The sequence below is a fragment of the Periplaneta americana genome, chromosome 7 (assembly GCF_040183065.1).
Source record: "Periplaneta americana isolate PAMFEO1 chromosome 7, P.americana_PAMFEO1_priV1, whole genome shotgun sequence".
In the NCBI taxonomy this organism is placed as follows: Eukaryota; Metazoa; Arthropoda; class Insecta; order Blattodea; family Blattidae; genus Periplaneta; species Periplaneta americana.
The window spans coordinates 83,865,327-83,884,689 of NC_091123.1; the positions used below are offsets into that span (position 1 = coordinate 83,865,327).

The following is a 19,363-nucleotide window of genomic DNA, read 5'->3' on the forward strand; positions in this document are numbered from 1 at the left end:
CATGGCTTTCATGTAGTTAACTGTAAAATCATTTTGTATTAAGTTTTATCATACGTATACTGTAACAAAATAGATATTAACATAATTTTAAGTATAATATGGGCCTAAACCTAAATGTAAATAGATATTTTCTGTCCTCTTTAATAACTTTCATTAACATTATTATCTAGTTTTATCATATCAAGTTTCATCATAATTATTTTGTAATATTAACATACTTGTAAGTATGATATGTCTAAATCTGTACTGTAAATATTTTGTAATAAAATAGATATTGACATAATTTTAAGTATAATATGGGCCTAAGCCTAAATCTAAATAGATATTTTCTGTCCTCTTTTTTTCAAACAGTGTCCTCTTTTTTTTAAGATTTGTGTCCTCTTTTCTATCGATATGAATCTGGTCACCCTACTCTTGTCCAAGAGAATAGAATAACGATTTAGCGAATGTCAGCCAGGGAAGTACCAGTATTTATAAAGCTCTCTATAACACCTGCAGTGTCACAGAGTTTGCTAGCTGGAGATGCCACATTCTTTAACTGCTGAGAAGAAATAAGAATGTTTGATGAATCTGCAGGACGATATGAGAAAAAAGGTGAGTGTTTCCATAATTTTGAGTAACACCCCCGTCGGTCTAGCATGGAATGGAAACACACCTGATCTCCTAGCCCTAGAAAGCTCAATTGCAAGAATGTACAGAAAAGGCCTTCTTTCGTTTTTTTTTTTCTTTACGACTATTAATATCGAATTCATTTGTAGCGAAATTTCTAGAGCGTGGACAAATTATCAATTACCAATGCTATACAGACATTCTCGGACATCTTAGATAAAACATCAAGAATATATACCCAGGCTTTTGATAAGAAGAGTGATTCTACTCGATAACAATACTCGAGCTCAACTGCCAGATCAAGAAGTTTAATTTATAAAAACAAGCTAGTTTTAGAAAAGGACGATCCTGTATGGATGATATTTTTATTTTAAAGATAATTACAGATAAGAGAAGAGAATTCAATTTACAGACACACCTAACATTCATTGGCTTTGAGAAAACCTTTGATAGTGTTAACAGACAGAAGTTATGGTTATGAGATATCGTATTGAAAGGAGGATACCGTGAACATTTACGACAAGCTGTAATGAACCTTTACAAGAACAGGATCCGTTCGAAAGGAAGCCAATTACAGGATATAAAAACTAACCAAGGCCATAAACAAGATTAAAGCTTATTCTCGACACTTTTCAATATAATTTGATATCCTAATTAGAGAAAGGGAGCCACCGACGTGGCTCAGTCGGTTAAGGCGCTTGCCTGCCGGTCTGAAGTTGCGTTCGGGCGCGGGTTCGATTCCCACTTGGGCTGATTACCTGGTTGGGTTTTTCCGAGGTTTTCCCCAACCGTAATGTGAATGCAAGGTAATCTATGGCGAATCCTCGGCCTCATCTCGCCAAATATCATCTCGCTATCACCAATCTCATCGACGCTAAATAACCTAGTAGTTGATACAGCGTCGTTAAGTAACCAACTAAAATAAAAAAAAACGGAGAATGGAAAATTAAAATTAAAACTGAATTAGAGATAAAACTAATATTATTATTTAACAACTTACATTTCGCAGACAATTAAGTGATAATACAGGAAAATGACTCACTGCATGACATTAGCAAAAATTATGAAACGAAGACTATGGCATTCTGTGGCTAGTGTCCCGTTAGGATAAAAATAATAGACTAATTGATTATTCATTTTGGAACAAGTTCCCATTTTCAATATTTGGGATGCAGTATAACATATGACGAAAAAGATTTAGATAATAAATTGTATCGATACCAAGTCCTATATGGAAGAATAAGAAGACCCCTGAAATGAGAAATACAAAGTTCTATAAGGTAATGGAGACTCCATAGTTGATATATGGGACTGAAACACGGACACGTAAAAAGCTGAAATGAACAAAAAAATCCAAGCAGCAGAAATGAAAATTCTTAGAGCTGCAAAAGGAGCTATTACATTAGATAAAATTAAAAATGAATTTACAGTTCCGTCACCCCAACATATGTAATATGCCGCACAGCACAATGGAACTTGGACAGTGACATATACGCGATATTTTTCTGACAGCAGAACATCACACCAGCATAGTAAATTCTTCGTTAACACATACTTATCACATCCAATTTTCACACAAATGTTAAAATTTATAATATTTATGTAGTGTCACACAGAGATAAATTCGTACCACTGGGTAAACAACGCTTGTAACATACCTTTCAATTGTGTTCTCGTCTAATCTAGAAATGAAAAAAAAAGAGTAAACTTAATTTATGATTTCCAAGTTTTGTAATAAAATTAGTCAACTTCACTTAAAGCTATATGTTGTTGCATAGAAAAAAGTAAATTGCAATGTAACTAGACAGTCAAATTATACAGAATGTTCGGAAAGTCACTATATAGGCTACTTGTATAACCCAGTCATAGAAACTTTTCTTCTGGTGTTATATTTCCAAACTCACGGCCACGTTGTTATCTACAGCTTTTGTCTGATTTTTTAACAATACATAATCTTCAAAAAAATCTATGACCCCCACGCTCCCCACACCTACCACCAGCAGGCTTTTGCAAAATGTGCAATTTATTGAGATTACTTACGCATACTTGATGAATTTCAAACTGCAATAAACGCGTACACAGAGAGAATTTCACAACGAGACTGGTGAAAATGTTTGAAAATAAAACGGGTACATACATGTATTAATGTTCGTGGCACTTTCAACATTTATTATAAATTTACAGCGGAAGTGCACAGTGACTTTCGTAACATCTGTATAATGGACTAACACATAAATGTAACGAAAGCGAACTCCTTTGATTATTATATAAGCTAAATACGTTTAGATTAATTCGTTATCTGTTTCGATTTTATTATGTAACAACGGTTAGTACTTGAGTTGCACGAAACTCAGCGGACTCGAAGCCAAACTATAAACAGTTCTGTAAATATATTTAATTAGACACAGAATCTAAGCACAGTTGGTTCTGTCGCTACAGTGACAAACCACGGACTAAAAGATCCCAGTTTAAGTTGAAAATTTCAATATCGTCATAATTGTCAGAATGGCTCCGGATTCAATCATTTTCTATCCCAAGGATAAAATGCGGCCGGAACGTGGTGCTAGCCATGTCATCTCTTCTACTGCGTAGGAACTCCACCTGTCGACCTTCTTTGCGCTTCACGGACCATTAGAAACTTAAAATCAGAAGTAATGACGAAAAGTTGTGAAGAAGTGTAAGTTATTTTATCAAATTGTACTATTTGTTTTATAGCTGTTCAAGTTTTGAACCAAGAAAGTGCTGGATGTTTATTGTTTCGTTGTTTAATCGACTGCCCGAAGACAGGTTTGAACCTTAGGCCTATTGTTTGTTAAATATTAACTAGTAACTTGAAACAACACTAAGTACGTACACATTAAACGCTTAGCTATTAATTGCACTGCATCATAGACTTAGTTGTTTAACATCTATCTCAGAAACAGGAAAAATAGTGTGTGTCTATCACAACAAATACTTTGAAAAATGACCTATTGATTTAGATAAATTAACGGAGGTACAGCAATCGGCGTCCACAGCTCATCTTGCTTTCATTAAATTTGTTCTGTCTATTCTCACTGATGTTACGGTCAGTCTGTCGCAGCTGTGATGACTACAGCACTCTCCAATATCTAGCCTATTAAATATTCAAATAGCCGTCCTTTCTTCACCAATTCTAGCAGGTACAGCACGACGAGAACAGCACAGATTGTTCCAGCAGAACGCATCTAGTTTGGTTGAAAGCCGAAACAGAAATTCGCTTTCTCTATAAAGCAAAGGACGACGTAATAAAATTACGTGCAATACTAATTTTTTGACTTCAATTAAGACAAACAGTAACTTCTTTTCCATCATCATCATCATCATCATCATCATAACGATGTGTCGCTTAATCCGTTCCGTTCAAACTTCTAGCGTTGATCTCTCCATCGTGCTCTCGGTCGTCCTATATTTCTTCTTACTCTGACAGAATAATTTAACATTCTGTGTGGAATTCTACTTCCTGTCGTGTGGTTAATATGGAGGGCATCATGCTAGAAGGACGTATCAACAAAACTGCAAATTTACATTAGTCATTTAAATATAAAGTAATTTTTTCTATCCTGTCTACTTAACAGGTTCATTCTTTGATCCTTCCTCATGCCCATTGTAATTCTCAAACGATTGTTTTGAAACATAAATAAGCTTCATTAGAATATTTCAATAACGCTGCATTTGTTGATAAGCCCTTCTAAGTATGATGCCCTCGTTGTGTTCTTGCCAGTTTCTTCTGCGATCATTTATTTATTTTTTTTGCATTAAAATTCTTCACACAAGCTCATTTCTAATATCTTCACTTCTTCTCCGTCTTGGAATGTTACTCAGCTACCGATGTCAAGAATCTCATTTCTCACGATTCTAGTCTTTTCCTGCCCTTTTGTATTAGGGTCCACGTTTCGGAACCATATATAAAAATCTGGAATGGCCAACTTTATCTGCCTCTCTCTCTACCCCTAGTTAAAACTTAAAAAAATGAATGACGTATTGGCGAGTTTATCTTAATTCATGGTCAATTTACTACATTGGTCGAATGGCTTTACTTTCGCATATTATGGAATTTTTATTCAAAATCATTGGCTTGAAACTACAAAACTTTTGAGAAGGAAGCATAATATCTAAATACATATTTTAGTATCTCGTACAGTGAAAATTATTTTCGACTACTGTGTAATCATTTTTTGTGTGTTAACAGCATTTTCTATTAAGCTATTGAAAAAATCCCTTTTTACTGTAGATTTAGTAAATTAATTTTATTTTGGAAGATAATTTTTTCTTAAATGTCTTATATAACGTAAGAATTTTAAACTAGCAAGAATAAAGGAGAAAAACATTTTTCTTCGAAATCATTTATATAAATTTATTTTCAATTATATTCCTTATGTACGAAAGTCTTGGATATCAGTCTTAAGAGTCGACGAACTATTTCTTTCTAGCAGCTACTTTATGAATCAAAAGAATTTACAAAAATTAAACCCAAAGAATCGTGTCAAATTACTATAATACAAGTTATATTATTTTTATTTAATTTAACGCCTGTAAATTATATTAAAGGAAAGGGTTACATATCTAAATTCTATATAACCATTTTCAGTAAAATTATATAACTTTTAATGCATGAATTTTAAAAAATGACTGCACAATTTGAATTAGGTGGTTGTTTTTACTTTAAATCTTTTCTATTCTACCTCCTCTTTCATCTGATTTTCACAGCACTGCGATTTGCGAAGGGAGATTAATTGGAAAGCACTAGACTTCTCATAAATGCGGGTGTTCCTTGTCATGAGATCGGGATGACGCAGGAGCCACCGCTGAGCCATCGCATGACAATGGACAAACATCAAGTCCAGTGGACGGATGATAAATTTCTTCCATTGCCTACGCCGTAAATCAATCCTAGGAGGCGCATTCTCTAGCCACATAACTGTCTTGATAGCGGACATTTGTAAATCTAGGTCTAGAACTTTAAAATATTGGTCACAATGTACCTGAAATGCTATGGGAAAATAAGAGTACAAATTAATTTTTATGTTAATGCTTTTAATTTACTCAGGCCCAAGCTACATGTGTTGCAGACATACTCTATATGCGTATCAAGTATATTAAATTTGTCATATATACTCGTAGAAAGGGAGAGAAGCTTAATCTCGGCTCTGAACTTCTCAGACAGACGTAGAGCGCATCACACTTCTTAAGAATATTTCACTTCAGACGAATTCATCAATTTGGCAAGAGTCTTGTGCATTTGAACTTTATTTTTTAATATCTAAAGTGTACGACTAACTGACAAACAATACCATAATGTAGATTGACCTTTTGTAGTATTGAAAGCATATCTGACGCACGTTTGTAGCGCTTAATTTTTTTTTTTTACAAAAAGAGAAAACTGTACATAAAAGACATAAAATTCGAAACATTAAAAAATTTCGAAATTTATTCAGAACTTATGAAAGTCAATATTTTTATATTCACACAGAATTGATTCCTAAGAATTTGTCCCTGGAAATTTTCTCTTAATCATGAGTGTAAATTGGTATCATCATTTATCTCAAGAGTCCTCATCTAAGAGAAATACATCGAAATTTGTACGTACATCATTTACCTTTGTAAGAGGTAGTGAAACATGTACTTTATATCAAAATTATAATGAAAATGATGCTGATGATTAGTCACTGCGTTGGAATGCCTGCGAGGAAAACGGAAGTATTCCGCGATTTGTTTCTGCAAACACAGTTTTTGTCTACCACAAATTTCGCACTGTCTTGCCAGTATTAGAGAACGACATAGAAAGATGATACACTGATCTAGGATTCCTACATTTTATCATCAAAACAGGACACTTTCCGTAACTATATCATAAAAATAACTGCGTGTTATTTGCGTATTATTTGCACATCATTATTTATTTATACTAGCCTTTAACTTGTAGAAAACACCACAGAGCATAATCAATAATAAATTTTACCTGAACTACACTATTAACATCACAAATAAATACCGGAAGGAAATAAAAACAAATGAATGACATATTATACCTTTCGTAAGGTATATGAGAGAGCTTTGTTAAATAAATTTAAGGTATTAGGTACAGCTTACAGCAGTAAAAGTTTTGGAAATATTCAGCATTTTTTTTTCTTCATTACTGAGCAATTCCACGTGTAACTGACTGACATTTACAGTACACTTTGACAGCAAAATGTCTGCCTAAATTGTATAATGGGTTGAAATTAGACTGTGTCACCGCAGGATTTTATAGAGGGAAGTGTACACTTAAGATACATATAAAAATAAACGTCTTTAATAGGAAAAGTATACTATTTATTTACGTCCAAAGTGTGTGTAACAGACTGACATAAATGTCAACTCTCTCTTCGGGTGAACATGGTTCTCCACAGATTTCTCTGAATTGTCATTGCTGATACAATTTTGCAAAATATAGTTCGGAAAGGAAATTGTAATCTTCAGTTTAAGTTGAAAACGACCTCCAAACCACGATTAGTAATGGAGTTATGGCCGAAAAAGTGATGTGTAACAGACTGACCTCATTCTGTAACTGACTGACATCTCTGAATTATAAAATGAAGTTGCACTTACAGAACCGTAAATAGTACAAAATAAGTAGTAAATTAACATAACGATTAATTTAAATGAATAATATGTTTTCTTTCTTTCTTTCTCTCTTTCTTTCTTTCTTTCTTTCTTTCTTTCTTTTTTAACCTCTCCCTTGTAGGTTCATTTACACGACGCACGCCACCCGGGCCTTACAGGGCCGCGACCTGTCGGGAGAGGAATTAAACTGTGGATCACATACATACTTTTTTGACCACACAAGGACATGGAGGGCCTCCCCGGACGAGGAATCAGCTGCGATACAACACAAACATTGAAGACATTACACAGCATTCACTCACACACATGAAAGGATTAAGGGAAGGATCGCCGTCCATGGCCGGACTTTCAAGAGGTACAATCCCGGCATTTGCCTGGAAATAACTGAGGAAACCATGAAAAACCTCAGTTAGGATTGCCGGCCCCTGGGGTCGAACCCCGGACCTCCCGAATGCAAGGCCAGCCCTCTACCACTCCGCTAGCCCTCTCGGTTAATATGTTTTCCAGAATACAAAAATTAGTTTGCTTAACCATGCATCTTAAATGACACATATTAATGCACATACAAGTATTACATAGGCCTACTTAATAGCATATATAGTTCTTTCTCTGTGATTAAATACTGTATATACAAGCCATATGCATTGGTGTTTAATTTTAGGACTATAAGAGTGTCACAGCAACCTTGACAGCGCTTATCACTCTGTATGGCATCAACTCCCCAGCGTAAGACCGTATGTTACGTTATTCAAGCGCGTTCCTAATCATCTGGCACTGACCTCCTTATCTATTACGATAAGGTGATGCAGATCACAGTTTATATTTCCCATGCCTATGGCTGTTATATATTATGTTCATAATAATAGATTAGAATGTTGAGTTCTACTTTTAGATTGAATTTGAACCATTGAAATTAAACACGTAGAAGCATTCCACGGCACTCGTTGACTCACTCATTTAGTCTAACAAGTACTGTATGTACTGCAGGAACACTGTCAATATGTCACTTGTTATCTGAACAAACTTTAGTTTCTTTTCACACACGGAACCTGTAGACCTTTCGCACTGATTGTTCACAAGACAGTTGTACATATTCTACAACATAGGGATCTAATACTTTCACTTAATGAACTCCATGAGATGCCGGAATAGGTGCAAGATATTCAAATCGTTTTTCGAGATACTTTTTTCCTTCGTCTATCTCAATCTGTGCTACTTCCTTAGCAATAATTTGGATGTTTTTATTGCTCACAATGTTACAAAATTCTGTAGCGCTTTGTATCTTCTTCCCCGATTTCGCAAGCATCCATGCCATCCTTTTTACTTGGCCTCCAATCACATCCACGGCCCCTTTGCCATGATGTGACCGAAAGAAGTTCCATTCTATGTTAAATCCAAATATGCGAGCATTGCTCAATGTTTACTTCTGTTTAAAATGACTCGCTGCTTTATCTGAAAATATTTTTACCACCTCAATATTCGGAAGAATCGCCAAAATTTCCGAAAACATTTTTCATAGACAAACATTCACTGCATAGCCTATTTGTCATGTGCTACATAATCTGACACTAATGCAGACGATTTCTTCTGAACTTCCCTGTCACCTTCCTGTTTAAACCAGGCAACAGCAGTAAATATTGAGACTTGCTTATTGCTCCAATGAGCTGCCTGAATCTCATTTTGCTTTTTTCAGGTATAATTACTGCACACTTATCACCAGTTCACGTATAACTTCACCAAGGCCTTCCAAGTAACTAAGCATGCTGTGAGAATGAACAGCATAACAGCTGAGAGCGCGACATGTCAGTCACTCACAACGCCGCTGCGGAAAACGAAATCATTTTAGAAGAAAATGTTCTAATACTTTTGTATTGGTCATGTACTGATAACGCAGAATAACCAGAATGCAGTACAAATAATTATAATGATTTTAAGTTATTTAGGATCTTAGGATACTTCAACTAATTACATATTTACTTCAAGGAAAGACCAAAATATAGTATAAAAAAAGACGGCTCGAAATAAAACAAATTTACGTGTCCAAATTGTGACACGAAACATAAATATCTATACGTGTTTTTTTAAGCGTTTGGAATATGACAAGATCTGCAGCAAGTTATAGACAAAAAGAAAGAGTATTTTAAACATTATCTTACGAAATAAGGCGATTTAAAGTATAAAGAAACATATTTCTTCAACAAAAATACTCCTACATCAATTTCAAGAAATTCACCTCAGTATGACATTTTCGTGGAATTGCTCTACTGTATCTTGTACAATAATGAAAATTGGTAGGATGTGTAAAACACTGTCCTTCTGCTATATGAAAAAAATATATATACATCATTACAATGAGAAGAGTTCGACCGGCACCGTGGATCGTGTCCCGGCATAGCTCAGTTGGAAAGAGCGCTCAGCGCGCAGAGCTGAGAGGTTCCGGGTTCGATTCCCGGTGACGGAACGAATTTTTTTCGAATTAATGGTGATGTATATATATTTTACGATTTAAAGAAAAATATTTTCTTTTTCAAAATTCAAAATGGTGGCAGTTCACTGTGCAGTGATGAAGCGTTTCCCTCATAACTCATGAACTTGTTAATTTTTTCATGTTCTATCGCTTTTATTTTATTGCTAAAATTCATGTTTACAATATCATGCTCTTTCAACTACATTCCTTAATAAATAATATACTTTTTTATTTTGTGTTAGAAGAAAATACTTATATTTAACCATTTTTAAAATTAGTTTATGTTTTATCAGACAATCTATCAACGGTAGAGAAGTGATGTTGCAACATATTGTAGATATGACATGCATAAATACAGACAAAACATTTCATCACAGAATGTTGAACGATTGTTTAGTTATGAGGGGAAACACTTCATCACTGCACAGTGAACTGCCACCATTTTGAATTTTGAAAAAATAAATAAATAAATCGTAAAAATATTTTTTTTTCATATAGCAGGAGGAAAGTGTTTTACACTTACTAATTTTCATTATTGTATAAGATACAGTAATGGAGGAAAAAATGTTGAATATTTCCACAGTTTTTCTGCTGTAAGCTTATCTAACCCCTTAACACGATTGCCACCATTCTGTCAACTCAGCTTTGTCACTTTGCACCTTTCTACTAAAATATAACATTTTTTTTATTTGGCACTTAGCACCTTTTTACTTTTCCGTATAAGTATATTAACACAATATGCATTAAACTTCATGTCGTTTATGCGACATAGTTGTTTGTAGCAAGGATGGTGTATCTCACACCGAACAGTGTGAATCACATTCTGCAGGTCCATAAATCTGGCTTAAAAATGTTTTCTTCAGCTGAAACTCAAAGAAGCTCATATATTTAAATTCGCTGAAATGTCATTTCGCTCTAATTATTTTCTTCACCTTATATTTAAAAGATATCGCGAATATGTCCGAACGGCATTTCAAATTACAACAATTTTTAATCGGTTATTTAAAGACAATGTATCAACTGTGAAGATATCCAGCGTCGATGGAATTGGTGATACCTAGATGGCATTTTGGCGAGATGAGCGTGAGCAATCGCTACTGGATTGCCTGGCATTCGCTGTATAGTTGCGAAAAAATTGAGACGAACCCAATCGGTCCAAACGGAAATCGAGCCCACGCACGAGCGCGGTCACGGAGCAAGCTTCATGTCAGTGACTCCATACACTAACTGGTGGAATGCTGTACACTATAACGCCGAAGTTCACGGTTTCGATTTCCAATAGGGTCATGGATTTTCTCCAATTATTGACGTAATCCTTCCTGCTGCACCAAAGCCCTGGGGTTAACTCAGCCTCTAACAGAAATGAGTACCAGAGAGTTACCTTGAAGGTATAAGCGGCAGACACGTAAGACTAACACCCTTATCGGTATAATGTCAATTGTTTGCAGATGTCAACCACTATACCGTGCGTTTCAAAATTCACGCATATTTTCTACTACAGCTAAATGGAAATGTTTTTCGAAAAACGCTGGGACAAGTCAAAAAAGTATATTTTAAAAGACACTTTTCACAAAAACAAACCATACTTGATATCATTGTTGTTAGAGTTGTGACGTCATCGGAAACATTTTTAAATGACACCTTGTATTTTTTCTATATACCACCTGAAAGATATTATTCTCCATGGTTACCCAAGCTATCAATTGTTTTGTACAATAAACGTTGCTATGGTAACAAAATAGATAGTTGAATTTCCTGGTGTTATGGAAGCAATTTATTCGTAGAAATTAACAGAAAATAACGATGTTATTAAGTGAAAGTGAGAGAATTGAGATTTCAATTGTGATTGGATATGATAGGAAACGTACACAAGATGAAGTATGTGCACATTTCAATGAAACACATCCAGATCGACCTCCTATTTATCACTCTACTGTGAGTAGAATTCAAAACAAATTCAATGAAAATGGACATATGAGAGATGTACAAAGATCTGGTGGACCATCATCAACTATTGAAGAATTGGAGCTAGACATTTTGATAACAGTGAAAGATAATCCACACTCTTCACTTACTGAATTACAATCTATATTTGATAATCGAGAACAACAATCATAAGCCAGCGTCGTAGCTCTGTCGGCTTAGGCGCTTGCTTACCGATCCGGAGTTCCGTTCGGGCGCGGGTTCGATTCCCGCTTGGGCTGATTATCTGGTTTGGTTTTCTCCGAGGTTTTCTCCAACCGTAAGGCAAATGCCAGTTAATCTATGGCAAATCCTTGGCCTCATCTCGCCAAATACCATCTCGCGATCACCAATCCCATCGACGCTAAATAACCTCGTAGTTGATACAGCGTCGTTAAATAACCAGTTAAAAAAACAACAACCATCTGGAGACTGCTGTGTCGTAATAAATATCCTTATAAAGTAAAGCCCATGCAGGAGCTAATGGAAGATGACGGAGACAGAAGATTGCAATTCTGTGAGGCAGTGACCAACCTCTGCGATAGAGACCTCTGATGAATCTACATTTTGTTTGAATGGAGAAGTGAATAGACGAAATTGCAAGTACTGATCAGAAACTAACCCATGCTGAATGGTAGAAACTCACACGGAATTTCCCCAGAAGATAAATGTATGGGCAGTGATTCTAGGATGCAGAGTGGTTGGCTCTCAATGCGGACCGGTATTTAGAATTTTTGCGTGAAGAGTTAATACTAGCCGTTGCCGTTCTTCTCCCAAATCTCCAGAATCTCAGACTTACCTAATGATTCCATCTGATATCAGCAAGATGGAGCATCTCATTATGCTGATCCTGTACGGCAATATCTGAATGAAGTGTTTCCTGATAGATGGATCGAAAGAATAGGATATGTAGAATGGCCTGCAAGATCACAGCATTCAATTTTTGCACAACCCAAAGCGGCGAACCTCAGAGGGGTGTACAATTAAATATGCTTCAAGTTCTCGATCTCAGCTCATCTACAACATATACAATTAATTCAACAAGTTCTTTCTCGGTGTTTAAGGAGTTACAATACACGAGAGTCTCAATGTGTCCCACAGAAATAAAATCAAATAACGTCAGACTGGGTGACCTTGCTGGCCAATGAATTGCCCCACCACGACCAATCCGTTCAAGAATGCTCAAACTCTGTGACTGAAATGAGCTCGTGTTCTATCGTGTTGAAACTAAATTCATCTTCTGATACGAAGTGGCACTTCTCCAAAAGAGCCTGATAGTAACTCCCGAAAGTAGATGGGTTTTGGAGCATTGTTGTCAAGCCCAAACAGAACGTTGTGAATAATGTCAGTCCAAATATTTACAGAAAACCTCTCCTGGAGAGTACGAATCACCGTGGTACAAGGATTTTCATGGATCCATATGCAGTTTTTACTACTATTGAAAAGACTTTTCAAGTGAATCCCGCCTTGTCATTTCCAGAAAAAGTAAGTACGGAATTAATACTCTTTGTTCTAGAAACTGTGGCAGAAACATGACGTATTGGAAAGGAATTTGGCCGAAGTTCCTTCACCTTATGAATCCCGTAGGAATGACGATTATTACCACAGGATTTCAAAGAGTGCTGTGGCTCGTATTACAAGCGTTAGCAACGGAATGTGTTTGTAGCCCTTGTTTCTCGAAAGAAGGGGTGTGAACCCATTGATATCTATCACACGCATCAGAGTCTCCTTCTCATCTGTCTCTCTATCAAGCGATAACGAAATAACATCAAATTTAATAACCTTTGAAATGGAAGTCATATATGTGGATGAAGTTGTGCGTAAGCCTATTGTACAGACGATGAAAAATAAGTGGGACGGAGAAAAATTCTCTCCGGCACCGGGATTTCAACCCGGGTTTTCAGCTCTACGTGCTGATGCTCTATCCACTAAGCCACATCGGATTCCCATCCCTATGTCGGATCGAATCCTCTCAGTTTAAGTTCTACCTCTTGGGTTCCTTGGCCTACCCTCCTTCGGTACATCATAATAATATGTGATATGCGAATAATCACTTAGTGATTTAAGACGGCGCTTATTCCGTCGGATCCCGGTCACTTAGTCACTCATAACGAGTGCACCTCTGCACATGTGTGTGGACATGGTCCCACTGTCATACATCTATGACGCAGTGCATGAGGGTAGGCTACTAGAGGGAACCCAAGAGGTGGAACTTAAACTGAGAGGATTCGATCCGACATTGGGATGGGAATCCGGTGTGGCTTAATAGATAGAGCATCAGCAAGTAGAGCTGAAAACCCGGGTTCAAATCTCGGTCCCGGAGAGAATTTTTCTCCGTTCCACTCATCTTTCATCGTATGATGACGCAGAATATCTGCACGAAAATATCACATGTACTTCGGTACATCATAGTAATATATCTATTGTACAGACGCCATGCCTCGACAGCACCGAGCGCAAGTTAATTACATGTAAAATGTTGCATGTCCTACAGAATGTAAAAACTTTATGTTTACAAGTCCAAAATGAAATAACGCAGTTGACAAAACATACTACTAAAGTGCTGTAGGTCTACTGTACTACGGTATTGGAATGGAATTTCGGGAGAGGGCATTACGACCCAGCACTGCGATATTTAAGATCTACTGCGCTAACCCTCAAGCTAGACGCATTTCCAAACCCACACCGGGTGCCTACCCAGGTTTTGAGCAGGCAATTCTACTTGTCCCTAGACCGGCCCCCTCCGTGCGTTGCCAGCCGGCGTTCGGGGAATTTTATGGATTGCTGATGAAAATGGAGAAATGTTGACGGAATGATGTGGGTAAAACGGTAGAAACCTAAGAAAAACTCCAACTGCGACCTTGTCCGCAGTATCGCTATGGATGTATTTCAACGAAGAATCCCAGACTTCACCGGGATTCGAACCCGAACTTCCTGCGTGTCAGGCTTAAGGTCTGTGGTAGCCTACTGTGGTATTGCTTAGGAACCAGAGTCCTGCATTGGAGTTAAATCGCTCGCTTGAACTCGGTCGAGTGTCGCACCCTCGAGTGAGATACGATCGGTCGTGATACGCTCGTAATAAATAGAAGGACAGTACAAGGTCATCTCACCGACATGTCTTATCTTGTATGGAAGGCGACAGATAAAATACACATATGTTTTGCTCACACGGTAAAAATAAGGCTTTATTTTCTGCGTTTATGACAAACATTTAATGGAACAGTCATTTGAACGTACCAAAACAGGAACATGAAGTTATAAATAAAATAGTATGAAAAACTTCGATATCCAGTTAGTATTGCTAATGAATAATTATTCAATACTTGATTTACCACATATATAATATGATAGGTCCATACATAGTAGAGTTGGGCAACACGATTCTTTTTCAGAAGTCGATTCCAACGATTCAATCATACATTACGAATCGATTCTAACGATTCGTTCACGATTCTTCTCAGTCTGCGATTCCAACTATTCTTTTGAATCGTCAACGAATTCACGATTCTTCCTACTCTGCGATTCCAACGATTCGTCAACGAACGACTTACAGGACACTTTCCTTTGCAAACCACGCGTAGAACAAAAACGTTCTACATCTCTCGCATAGATGGCATAAGAGGCGAGACATTGGATTGTCTCTTTCTCATTGGCTGGAACCATTCAGCATGACCTCCATTAATCTACAAAATTACCCAAGATAATGTTTCTAAATTATAATTTATCAACTGAACCTTATTATGAAGTACATTTTTTGCATTACATCTCTATTTAACTATGCACATTTCAGGTTTGTGTTCATTATTTTCCATACTTAACAAATGCAATACATATTTTGATTTCACTCTCGCTCGGGAGCATTCGGCACGGTTCGGAAATGTCCGCTGACAGGTTACATCAAACAAGTAAATAGAATCGTGGGTTACGATACCATGCCGATTCGTTACCATTCTTTTGAACGACGATTCGTTAAGATTCTTTTGAACGACGATTCGTTGATACCACGAATCGATTCTTACGATTCTTTATTATTAGTCGTTCGAATGAACGATTCGTTCGCGAATCGACCCAACTTTAATACATAGTGTTCCGCCTATATGCTGGGACAATGTAGAAACGTTTTATAAAATATTATTGATATAGCAGTAGATTAATAACAATATTAGTACAGAGATAACGTCACAGAAAATATAATAAAACGAATAATCATGCTGCACAACTGTTACATACGCAAAGATTGATATACAATACTAATTAGTAGAGATTATTATTATTATTATTATTATTATTATTATTATTATTATTATTATTATTACTAAAAAAACTTGATACAGTTCTTGCATTATCGTGATTGTGTTCTCCGTTTATAATAATTATATTTACATTCAATAACATCTATCAGATGTGGCAAAAACAAAATCACTCCTGTGTGGGGGGGGAAAAAATTACCTACAACATTTATATTACATTTTAAAGCAAGTTTTGTAGTTGTACTATGGAGAGGTTAGTTAAACACTGCAAAGTTTTGAAATGATGAACATCTATGATGTTACTACACAGTTCATCACTGTAACAAGAACGAATGTCTAACGCTCGGCTTATACCGTTCGAGGATTTATCGCTCGTGACAATTTTACCTATCATGCATATGCGCTACCTATAGGATTATGCTATGAACTACTTGGCGCTCGAGCGAAAACGTCCGATGCAGACCTCTGTTAGGAACCTTTGACGATGGTTTATTAGGAAAGAAGCATGACTGGAAGATGACAAATCTATCGAGTCAAAACACACAAGACATCTGCTGATCTGGCTAACATAACATTGAGCGAGCAGTGATGCGTGCCTCAACGAACATTCAGCAGATCAACACCGCAATGCACCTGGTTTATGAACAGTGGCATTCCAGTGTGAACAAAACGAAAGTAGACCGTCAGACATACTGTACACCACTGAACTCCAAACTGCCTAACCTCTAGCTAGAATGGCAGTATCTTTGCTAGTAGCTTAGAGATGTAAAGACGCGTTGACGGCCGATGCTTATCTCAACTTGCAGATGTATTACATACGTAGCCTATATTTCTTACAAAAATAGATATTAAATACATTTATGCTGGGTTGCAAGAAAGCATTTATTGGTTCGTTAAACATTATTGCTCCTATAATTGTTAATTTAGCATCAGTAAGCGTTGCAAGAACGACCTTTAAAGCCATTGGTTCGTTAAAGCACTCTGTAAATTACAGGTCGAAAATCGGATCTGTAAACTGTTAACGAATCGTTAGCCGCCTTATTGTACGTATATTTCTTGTTTTTGTATCTGACAGTATTAAGTAATTTCGTGGATATGTTATCATCAGAAGTAAATAAGTAAAATGTAATATTCATATCACAGTGAACTCGAGATTCATGTGTGTATAGGAAAAGTTTTGTGAATAAAACAATTTTATTAATATTATAGAATCGTTTGACGTAGAGGTTATGTTTGATATGGTACAACATCTACCAAGACCAAGAATACTGAGAGACAGATCGAATCCTCTAGAAGAATACGATAATATTGATTTTAAGGGTAGATTTAGATTATCGAAAGACACATTCATGGCTCTCTTGCATGAAATAGGGCATTATATTGGAAAACAAATCGCAAGCAGTAAATTGCCTTGCGCTATTACGCAATAGGAGCGTTTCAGAATGTGATAGTGGATCATATTCATGTTTATAAATCTACAGTTTGTAGAATAATAAGATGTGTGACTGCATTGCAAGAATGAGAGAACAATACATTACTATGCCTCGAGGAAATTCTGTACAAACAGTAAAACAGGATTTCTTCTCAATTTGCAATTTTTCCAACATTATTGGTGCATAGACTGTAGCCGTATGAAAATTCAAAGCCCTAGTGGACACTTGAATGAGATGTACCGAAACAGGAAGGGTTACTTCTCTATTAATCTGTACCAAGAATCGTTGCATGTTGGCCTGGGTCAGTATTTGACGCCTGTCTTCCGCAAAGTTTGAAAACAGTGACTATCCAAAAACACAATATTACCATAGCGACATGCACGTATACTCGTAATAAGCGAATTATTTGTGCCGGCTACGATGGCTCTGTCGTTTTGACTCTTTTCCGTTTAAAGATGGAATACCTCAGGGGCGGCTTTTGGGGCAGTGCCAGTGTGCCATGGCACCACCAATGAAAGAAACAAAAGATAATATCCTAAAAAGGAGTTGTAATCGTTTATTTCTACACATTTTATTCGTATTTCATCTGAACGAGCGCGCGCACAGATCGGGACGCACTCTTGTAGCGTTTCTCCGTACGTTGGAGCCAGTTCAGTGTGGCACTATCTGCCTCCATATAACACTGTACAAAAGGCTACTGATTCTAATTTATATGCGTTTCTTATGGCAGACTTTGAGCCGAATTCAATTTGACTCAGTAGTTAACATTCCGCCCGCTAGAGCAAAGTAATGCAGAAATTTCGCTAGATGGCAGGGTTGTTGAAGACGTTTTCAGGGAACCATCAAGCGCAGATTTGCACGAAAACACAAGTTAAAGTTCCGCGCCAAATCTTAATGTAATGTTGCCAATTCAAAACTAATGCACACATCTTGGATTTGAATATGTAAATTATTATCCATTTAATTATATTGTATGCAGAGATAGTCAATCATGGTTCTTTTTAGAAATATTTTTTATTTCATATTGTGTAACACTATTTGTTAATTTTGTGTAATATTTGTTTTATTTTGCGGCAACTAAATATCGCTACACTGTTGCTAGTATTGATGCTTTTGTTAACGATACATGAGATCTGTGCAGGACATGAACATGTGTTATTCAGACTGATGCCTTGGATTCATCGGCCTGTTTAAATAAAGTGCAAACGTGTTCATTTATTATCTATATCATTGTTCATCTCGTGTGTTTTTGCCAGTAATTTTGCTAGTTATAAAAGTTATTTGTATTTGACTAACAATACTGAGAAAGTTTTGCATTATCTGTATTTGTAAATTTCGTTATTAGTTTCGGCAATGTTATTGTAACTGTTACTAGATGCATTATTAACTGCACACCTGGTAAATAGCTGGTTTAATTAATGTGTGTTATATAACATAATGTAAACGTGACCTGTGATTATCATCTTTTACTTGGGTGATTTGCGTGCAATCATTCCCCCTCCCCCCCATTTTGGCACCACTACCAGAATGCCTCACCGGCCGCCACTGGAATAGCTAACAGATCGTTAAATATCACATTTGCAACGACCTATACTTTAAAGACTGGAATAATTTAAAGGTCCGTTACTTAACGAGAGAATAGCAATTTATGGAACAGGTTTCTTGCAACCCAGCATTAAACTGTTAGGCTATAGGCATTAAACATTACTGAACGTATTAAATATGTTAATTAAATTAATTTATTGCCGTATGAGCAACGCTCGTGTTCCAGGGTTCAGAATTGCATTATAAGTATTAGAAAGAACATGAGAAAATGAACGTATATTCAAGTAATTAAATGAAAATATTAGAGATTACAAGCAATCTGTGACAAAATAAGTAACTACACTAAGAGTTTATAACTAACATTAATACTACTAATATTAATAAGTATATAAGATTAATATTTATTACTTAATTGTCTACCACTATGTTAATTTTTCTTAATAATTTGTTTAATTTTTAGTTTAAATTTCATC

At 36.3% G+C, this 19,363-nt stretch overlaps 1 protein-coding gene across 1 annotated transcript in view; it reads left to right on the forward strand.

The window, feature by feature from the left end:
- Positions 1-557: 557 nt before the first annotated feature.
- Positions 558-19,363, forward strand: part of LOC138702774 (potassium channel subfamily K member 13-like) — a 66,917-nt gene continuing 48,111 nt past the window's right edge. The window contains exon 1 of the mRNA XM_069830074.1: positions 558-594. Coding sequence (XP_069686175.1) covers positions 558-594 — 37 coding nt within the window. The remainder of the gene's footprint in view (positions 595-19,363) is intronic.